The sequence below is a fragment of the Oncorhynchus clarkii genome, chromosome 4 (assembly GCF_045791955.1).
Source record: "Oncorhynchus clarkii lewisi isolate Uvic-CL-2024 chromosome 4, UVic_Ocla_1.0, whole genome shotgun sequence".
NCBI lineage: Eukaryota > Metazoa > Chordata > Actinopteri > Salmoniformes > Salmonidae > Oncorhynchus > Oncorhynchus clarkii.
Window position 1 is genome coordinate 4,561,239 of NC_092150.1, and position 10,000 is coordinate 4,571,238.

Consider the following 10,000-nt stretch of genomic DNA (forward strand, 5'->3'; position numbering starts at 1 on the left):
GTCTCTCTCTCCCCCCGTCTCTCTCTCTCCATCTCTGTCTCTCTCTCCCCCCTCTCTCTCCATCTCTGTCTCTCTCTCTGTCCGTCTCTCTCTCTCTCTCCATCTCTGTGTCTCTCTCTCACCCCCTCTCCCTCTCTCTCTCTCTCTCTCTCTCTCTCTCTCACTCCCAAAGAAAGAATGTAAACATTGTAAATGGTTGTCAGAGTGGTAGGGACTAGGGATCACTTGACAGTCATGGATAACTGTGTATAGTCAAGTCAACAGTGCATATACTATCATAATAATGTGTTAAACCTAAGTTATTGGGCACCTAGCTACAGTCTCTATCTGTGTCTCAAATGGAACCCCATTCTCTATATAGTCCAAAAGTAGTGCACCCTATTCCCTATAGCCCCTGGTCAAAAGTAGTGCACCCTATTCCCTATAGCCCCTGGTCAAAAGTAGTGCACCCTATGCCCTATAGCCCCTGGTCAAAAGTAGTGCACCCTGTTCCCTATAGCCCCTGGTCAAAAGTAGTGCACCCTATGCCCTATAGCCCCTGGTCAAAAGTAGTGCACCCTATTCCCTATAGCCCCTGGTCAAAAGTAGTGCACCCTATTCCCTATAGCCCCTGGTCAAAACTAGTGCACCCTATTCCCTATAGCCCCTGGTCAAAAGTAGTGCACCCTATGCCCTATAGCCCCTGGTCAAAAGTAGTGCACCCTATTCCCTATAGCCCCTGGTCAAAAGTAGTGCACCCTATTCCCTATAGCCCCTGGTCAAAACTAGTGCACCCTATTCCCTATAGCCCCTGGTCAAAAGTAGTGCACCCTATGCCCTATAGCCCCTGGTCAAAAGTAGTGCACCCTATGCCCTATAGCCCCTGGTCAAAAGTAGTGCACCCTATGCCCTATAGCCCCTGGTCAAAAGTAGTGCACCCTATTCCCTATAGCCCCTGGTCAAAAGTAGTGCACCCTATTCCCTATAGCCCCTGGTCAAAACTAGTGCACCCTATTCCCTATAGCCCCTGGTCAAAAGTAGTGCACCCTATTCCCTATAGCCCCTGGTCAAAAGTAGTGCACCCTATGCCCTATAGCCCCTGGTCAAAAGTAGTGCACCCTATTCCCTATAGCCCCTGGTCAAAAGTAGTGCACCCTATGCCCTATAGCCCCTGGTCAAAAGTAGTGCACCCTATGCCCTATAGCCCCTGGTCAAAAGTAGTGCACCCTATGCCCTATAGCCCCTGGTCAAAAGTAGTGCACCCTATGCCCTATAGCCCCTGGTCAAAAGTAGTGCACCCTATGCCCTATAGCCCCTGGTCAAAAGTAGTGCACCCTATTCCCTATAGCCCCTGGTCAAAAGTAGTGCACCCTATGCCCTATAGCCCCTGGTCAAAAGTAGTGCACCCTATGCCCTATAGCCCCTGGTCAAAAGTAGTGCACCCTATGCCCTATAGCCCCTGGTCAAAAGTAGTGCACTAAATAGGGAATAGAGTGCCATTTGAGGTACATGTTCCGTCTTTATGGTCTCTTGTCTCTCTAAACACTTGACACTGTGTTTCAACACAACATTACACAATGACACATTACTGGGAAGGTCTGACACAGTAGTCACATCAATCACTGAGCCGTAGCGGGAGCCGTCTCCTAAAGGGATTTCCCCAACGGTCAAACATACACAACGAATCGGTCCTATCTGTCATACACTGGATTTGACCACGCAGAAACTGCATTTCTTGACAGGTATGACTTATATAGGGCAATGAGTAATGCCCATGAGTTATATAGGGCAATGAGTAATGCCCATGAGTTATATAGGGCAATGAGTAATGCCCATGAGTTATATAGGACAATGAGTAATGCCCATGAGTTATATAGGGCAATGAGTAATACCCAGGAGTTATATAGGGCAATGAGTAATGCCCATGAGTTATATAGGGCAGTGAGTAATGCCCATGAGTTATATAGGGCAATGAGTAATGCCCATGAGTTATATAGGGCAGTGAGTAATTCCCATTAGTTATATAGGGCAATGAGTAATGCCCATGAGTTATATAGGGCAATGAGTAATGCCCATGAGTTATATAGGGCAATGAGTAATACATGAGTTATATAGGGCAATGAGTAATACCCATGAGTTATACAGGGCAATGAGTAACACCCATGAGTTATACAGGGCAATGAGTAATACCCATGAGTTATATAGGGCAATGAGTAATATCCATGAGTTTATACAGGGCAATGAGTAATACCCATGAGTTATACAGGGCAATGAGTAATACCCATGAGTTATACAGGGCAATGAGTAATATCCATGAGTTTATACAGGGCAATGAGTAATACCCATGAGTTATACAGGGCAATGAGTAATACCCATGAGTTATACAGGGCAATGAGTAATACCCATGAGTTATACAGGGCAATGAGTAATACCCATGAGTTATACAGGGCAATGAGTAATATCCATGAGTTTATACAGGGCAATGAGTAATACCCATGAGTTATACAGGGCAATGAGTAATACCCATGAGTTATACAGTGGGGCAAAATAGTATTTAGTCAGCCACCAATTGTGCAAGTTCTCCCACTTAAAAAGATGAGAGAGGCCTGTAATTTTCATCATAGGTACACTTCAACTATGACAGACAAAAATGAGAAAAAAAAATCCAGAAAATCACATTGTAGGATTTTTAATGAATTGATTTGCAAATTATGGTGGAAAATAAGTATTTGGTCACCTACAAACAAGCAAGATTTCTGTCTCTCACAGACCTGTAACTTCTTCTTTAAGAGGCTCCTCTGTCCCCCACTCGTTACCTGTATTAATGACACCTGTTTGAACTTGTTATCAGTATAAAAGACACCTGTCCACAACCTAAATTCATAAAAAATCCTACAATGTGATTTTCTGGATTTTTTTTTCTTATTTTGTCTGTCATAGTTGAAGTGTACCTATGATGAAAATTACAGGCCTCTCTCATCTTTTTAAGTGGGAGAACCTGCACAATTGGTGGCTGACTAAATACTTTTTTGCCCCACTGTATAGGGCAATGAGTAATAAACACACTACATGACCAGAAGTATGTGGACACCTGCTCGTTGAACATCTAATTAATGGCATTAATATGGAGTTGGTTTGCTGCTATAACAGGAAGGATTTTCACTAGATGTTGGAACATTGCTGCAGGGACTCCATTCAGCCACAAAGAGCTTTAGTGAGGTCGGGCACAGATGTTGGGAGATTAGGCATGGCTCACAGTCAGCATTCCAATTCATCCAAAAGGTTTTTTGATGGGGTTGAGGTCAGGACTCTGTGCAGGCCAGTCAAGTTCTTCCACACCGATCTTGACAAACTATTTCTGTACGGACCTCGCTTTGTGCACGGGGGCATTGTCATGCTGAAACAGGAAAGGGACTTCCCCAAACTGTTGCCACAAAGTTGGAAGCACAGAATCAACTAGAATGTCCCTGTTTGCTGTAACATTAAGATTTCTCTTCACTGGAACTAAGGGCACTAGCCCAAACCACGAAAAACAGCCCCAGACCATTATTCCTCCTCCACCAAACTTTACAGTTGGCACTATGCAATTTGGGCAGGTAGAGTTCTCCTGGCATCTGCCAAACCCAGATTCATCAGTTGGAAATCAAGACCTTCCCAGATGGTGACAAGCTGTTTTTCATGGTTCGGGCCCCTTAGTTTCAGTGAAGGGAAATCTTAACGCTTCAGCATACATACAGACCTTCTAGATGATTCTGTGCTTTATTTGTTTACATACCCTACATTACTCATCTGATATGTGTATACTGTACTCTATACCATCTACTGCATCTTGATGTAATACATGTATCACTAGCCACTTTGTTTACATACCCTACATTACTCATCTGATATGTATATACTGTACTCTATATCATCTACTGCATCTTTATGTAATACATGTATCACTAGCCACTTTAAACTATGCCACTTTGTTTACATACCCTACATTACTCATCTGATATGTATATACTGTACTCGATACCATCTACTGCATCTTGCCTATGCCTATCGTACCATCACTCATTCATATATCTTTATGTACATATTCTTTATCCCCTTACACTTGTGTGTATAAGATAGTAGTAGTGGAATTGTTAGGTTAGATTACTCGTTGGTTATTACTGCATTGTCGGAATTAGAAGCACAAGCATTTCGCTACACTCGCATTAACATCTGCTAACCATGTGTATGTGACAAATAAAATTTGATTTGAAGCGTGATTCATCACTCCAGAGAACGCGTTCCCACTGCTCCAGAGTCCAATGGCGGCGAGCTTTACACCACTCAAGCCGACGCTTGGCATTGCGCATGGTGATCTTAGGCTTGTGTGAGGCTTCTCGGCCAAAAGAAACCCATTTTCCTGAAGCTCTCGACGAACAGTTCTTGTGCTGATGTGAGTGTTGCAACCCGAGGACAACACGATTTCACGCACTATGCGCTTCAGCACTCGCCATTCCCATTCTGCTAGCGTGTGTGGCCTACCACTTCGCCTCCTAGATGTTTCCACTTCACAATAACAGCACAGTCGACCATTAAAGCTCTGGCGAGGTAGAACTTGGACGAACCGACTGGTTGGAAAGGTGGCATCTGATGACGGTGCCACGTTGAAAGTCACTGAGCTTTTCAGTACGGGCCGTTCTACTGCCGATGTTTGTCTATGGAGATTGCATGGTTGTGTGCTGGATTTTATACACCCCTCAGCAACAGGTGTGGCTGAATAAAGCCAGATCAACTCATTTGAAGGTGTGTCCACATACTTTTGTTTGTCTATATAGCTTTATTAAGCAACCATTAAAAAAAAGGGTCGTTTTCAGGGTATCACAACAACCATAACCACAACATCATCACACTAGCTTTAAGCACCAACTGTCAGAGCAGCTCACAGATTACTGCACCTGTACATAGCCCACCTATAATTTAGCCCAAACAACTACCTCTTTCCCAACTGTATTTAATTTATTTATTTATTTTGCTCCTTTGCACCCCGTTATTTTTTATTTCTACTTTGCACATTCTCCCATTGCAAAACTACCATTCCAGTGTTTTACTTGCTATATTGTATTTACTTTGCCACCATGGCCTTTTTTGCCTTTACCTCCCTTCTCACCTCATTTGCTCACATTGTATATAGACTTGTTTATACTGTATTATTGACTGTATGTTTGTTTTACTCCATGTGTAACTCTGTGTCGTTGTATCTGTCGAACTGCTTTGCTTTATCTTGGCCAGGTCGCAATTGTAAATGAGAACTTGTTCTCAACTTGCCTACCTGGTTAAATAAAGGTAAAATAAATAAAATAAATAAATCATCGAACTTAGCAAAGTGATACAGTTATAACCGTTAAACAGTTATTTGACCCCACAACAACTAAGAAAAGTGACTGGATGGGATGCAAAAAAAATGTCAGTACTGTAGTAAACAATTATGATTTATTATAATGTAGTAAACAATTATGATTTATTATAATGTAGTAAACAATTATGATTTATTATAATGTAGTAAACAATTATGATTTATTATAATGTAGTAAACAATTATGATTTATTATAATGTAGTAAACAATTATGATTTATTATAATGTAGTAAACAATTATAATTTATTATAATGTAGTAAACAATTATACTTTATTATAATGTAGTAAACAATTATAATTTATTATACTGTAGTAAACAATTATACTTTATTATAATGTAGTAAACAATTATACTTTATTATAATGTAGTAAACAATTATAATTTATTATACTGTAGTAAACAATTATACTTTATTATAATGTAGTAAACAATTATACTTTATTATAATGTAGTAAACAATTATAATTTATTATAATGTAGTAAACAATTATAATTTATTATAATGTAGTAAACAATTATGATTTATTATAATGTAGTAAACAATTATACTTTATTATAATGTAGTAAACAATTATGATTTATTATAATGTAGTAAACAATTATAATTTATTATAATGTAGTAAACAATTATACTTTATTATAATGTAGTAAACAATTATAATTTATTATAATGTAGTAAACAATTATAATTTATTATAATGTAGTAAACAATTATAATTTATTATAATGTAGTAAACAATTATACTTTATTATAATGTAGTAAACAATTATACTTTATTATAATGTAGTAAACAATTATACTTTATTATAATGTAGTAAACAATTATAATTTATTATAATGTAGTAAACAATTATGATTTATTATAATGTAGTAAACAATTATAATTTATTATAATGTAGTAAACAATTATAATTTATTACAATGTAGTAAACAATAAAAATGTATTATAATGTAGTAAACAATAATAATTTATTTTAATGTAGTAAACAATAATAATTTGTAACAACCGTAACCTCTGTAAAATAACATATCTCAGTTTTACACAGACAGTAAACCTGAGACTTTACTTTTGGGTTACCAGGTGCCTATTTCAAATCACCAGTTGCACAGAGGTATATCCTAATCCGCATCCACACACATATTTTAAACTGTCCATAAAGCACTCAGGACGGCCCCCATTGACAGAGGGCCGTAGTAGGGTGTTCACATAGTGGGCATGAATATTAGGAGTCCCGGTAAATGTATTTAGAACCATATTTTTACTTTTGGGTTACCAGGTGCCTATTTCAAATCACCAGTTGCACAGATCTAAATATGTATCAGTTTTACACAGATGTAAATATGTATCAGTTTTACACAGATGTAAATATGTATCAGTTTTACACAGACGTAAACCTGAGACTCTACGTCGAAGGATTATGTCAAACGGTAATACGCTCTGTCTGGGTTTCTCTCTCTCTCTCGCACGGTGTACCCCCAGTTTACCCCCTTTATAAACCACACCATTTATCTTCATGCTGCATTCCTCTCTCTCTCTCCTCCTCCCCTTTTCTCCTCAGAACTCCCCGTTCTCCCCATTCTTCAAGTCCTGCGACTCGTCACCATCACATTTGCTCTTAACAACTTTGTTTACCATTCCAACTCTTTCTAGTTCTTGTTTTGATCTTTTATTACTAAGTTATTTGAGGGACTCCCAATCATTCAAATCAAAAGACATCTTAGGCAAGAGCCTTTTTAAAAAAAAATCTTCTATAAAATTAATTTAAAATATTTTATAGCCTAAAGGGGCCAAAAGTCTGAGGGAAAGAAAAGAATCCTCATCTACCTTCCTGGTTCAGCCTGCTTGCTTTTCTTCATTGTTGGAACTATCAGCTCTGAAACTCATCCATTATAAATCATTACATAGAGTAACAGAAAGTACTCTAGTGCAGTGGTTCTCATGCCTGGTCCTGGGGAACCAAAGGTGTGTACATTTTTTGTTTGTTTCTTTTTTGCCCTAGCGCTACACACTGGATTCAAATAATCAAAACCTGATGAGTTGACGATTTTAATCAGGTGTGTAGCGCTAGGACAAAAAAAAAATTACTAAAAATGTACACACCTTTGGTTCCCCAGGACCAGGATTGAGAACCACTGCACTAGAGTACTTACTTACACAGTGCACTAACCGTAGAGTTTATATAACAGGCATGCTATTCAAACGCTGATGTTAATACAAAACCTGACACAAAAAGAGGGCTACGAAGTTGAAAAGACATTTCACTGTGTTTTTTGTTCGTGGTCTGCAGCCTATATAGTAGTCCTATATTCCATTTAACAACACTGTCGGCCCAGTGAAAATGGCCAACCGCTTTAGATAATAGTACAATTAGCCTATAGCACGTGCACTAATAATATATGACAACGAATGAGAAGAACTACGATATATCCAACGTTTTTCACACACTTTTTTCTTTCCATAAGAAAATGAGAAACGAGGTTGCGTGAGTTCTGGTAAAGAGGGTGCCATTCAGTCAGGTGCAACCTGAGACTATTATTTGTTTAGCCTAGTTCCAGCACACATTTAAATTCAACACAAAACCCATTAACATGGCCTATATTGTAAATAAATGTGTATTGTTCTTACCCTCAAAGAATCTCTGTAACGCTTCGGTTTCATCCACCACGTCCATCCTAGCGGGTCCCACTAATAACCTCCATGAACTCCCCCGCTCCCTGTGAGTCCGGCCGAAACAGTTGCGTTGTATCGGGGTCAACTCTCACGGATACATCACGCAGTCGGGACTGGCGGCGTGTCCAAATGTCTCTGCTGTGGCAACTATAGTCCAAGTCCTAACGTGGAATTATTATCGCTCATAAATCCACTCCTTGTTCAAAAAATAGAGAGAGATTCCCTCTCCGGTTTTAGGAGCGATACCTGAACACAATTATTTTATTGTTCCTTTTATTCCCTTCCCTTTATATATATATATTACATGTTTTGTTTTTAAATCATCAACGCCTAAAACAAGCGTTTTAAATATAAAAACAATCCACAAAAAAAGTGAACAGGTAGAATTATTATACCTCATTCAGTGGTAGCCTAATTAGAAATAGCCATAGAGAAGTCGCACAACGCGAATTCCGCCTTGGAAAAACGATCAATACATCGTTAAATAATGTCCCAGAGAAATTCTTCGACTTTGTTCGATTCTTCTTGTATATATATTTCGTTACCTTGTTGATTGCAGGACAATGGATACCTAGGGTAGGAGTCTTCGGGAAGACGTTGTACGTCAATATCGAGCATTTGACTGCGTCTGTGTAGATGACCTCCCCTCTGTCTTCTAGCAGTTCGCCCTACTCTCTCTGGACCCGACGTAGACGCGACCTACTGGTCCGCATAGCGTGTGTGTGATCGGTTGGGATGAGAGGACATGAGACAGGTGTGTTTAAACCTCCCTGGGTGATGGATGTGAGACCAAATTGGGATGACATTAAGTAGTCTAAGCTACAGTAGCCTTCTGTTAACTCATTTTTACCTTCATATTTGATGCGTAATTTTCATAGGCCAAGGACACATGAAATGTTATTCCTTACATTTTATTTTGGGAACAATATTTAAGTAATTTAAGCGAAAGTCATAATAAATAAGGAAGTAGCCTTCCGGGTTGACCCCAAACCAATCCAATTATCCACCCAAAACGAGTTGCATTATCGATATTATAATAACGACCTGTCTTTTTTCTCTCTCTCTCTCTGTCTCTCTCTCTCTCTCTCTCTGTCTCTCTCTCTCTCTCTCTCTCTCTCTCTCTCTCTCTCTTACTCTCTCTCTCTCTCTCGGTTACCGTTTGTTCCGTCCAAATGTTGTCATTTTATTCAGATACACAATCATCATCTTTTTTTTTTTAGACCTTGTGACACCCAGTTTAGCATGAATGTTAGAGAAAACAACAACAAATTGAGTTGTGAATATATATATATATATATACAACAATAGGCCGATTAAAGATCAATATCTCTGCCTCTATGGTGAGGAAGCAAAAAGGTCTCGACTGTCCTCGACATTTACTTTATTGGAGTCAATAAAAGTCTCTGCTCCTAAAAAGCTACTGGGATCTCTAAACTCTCACAATGTCTTTCACACTCCAGCGCAGCAGACGACTGTTTTCTGTTGAGGCGTCCCAGCCAACAGGGGGAGGAAGGGAATCATCCATTTCTCTCCAACCTTATCAGCTAGCTACATCCCTCCCTCTAAAACAATGCCACTGTGTGCATGTCAGAGAGATGCTGGTTTGTTCTGTTGTCTGTCACAGCTGGATCGTCTCTCTTTCTCTTTGTCACCCCCCCCCCCCCCCACCACCATCCTCTTACTCTCCTCTTCTCTATCCCCCTCTTTCTCTCGTCCGTCTCCCCCCCCTCTTTCCCTCTGTTCGTCCTAAACAAGCCGTCCGTTTATGTCTGCCACACTATGTACATTGTTGTGGAGGACACAGGACAGAAAGAGAGAGATGGAGAGATGGAGAGAAAGAGGGGGAGATAGAAAGAGAGAGATGGAGAGAAAGAGGGGGAGATAGAAAGAGAGAGATGGAGAGAAAGAGGGGGAGATAGAAAGAGAGAGATGGAGAGAAAGAGGGGGAGATAGA

General features: G+C 39.6%; 1 protein-coding gene across 1 annotated transcript in view; it reads right to left on the minus strand.

Annotated features, from left to right (window-relative positions):
• Positions 1-8,696, minus strand: part of LOC139406301 (myelin regulatory factor-like) — a 105,896-nt gene extending 97,200 nt beyond the window's left edge. The window contains exon 1 of the mRNA XM_071148773.1: positions 8,002-8,696. Coding sequence (XP_071004874.1) covers positions 8,002-8,047 — 46 coding nt within the window. The 5' untranslated portion in view covers positions 8,048-8,696. The remainder of the gene's footprint in view (positions 1-8,001) is intronic.
• Between the last annotated feature and the right edge of the window lie 1,304 nt (positions 8,697-10,000).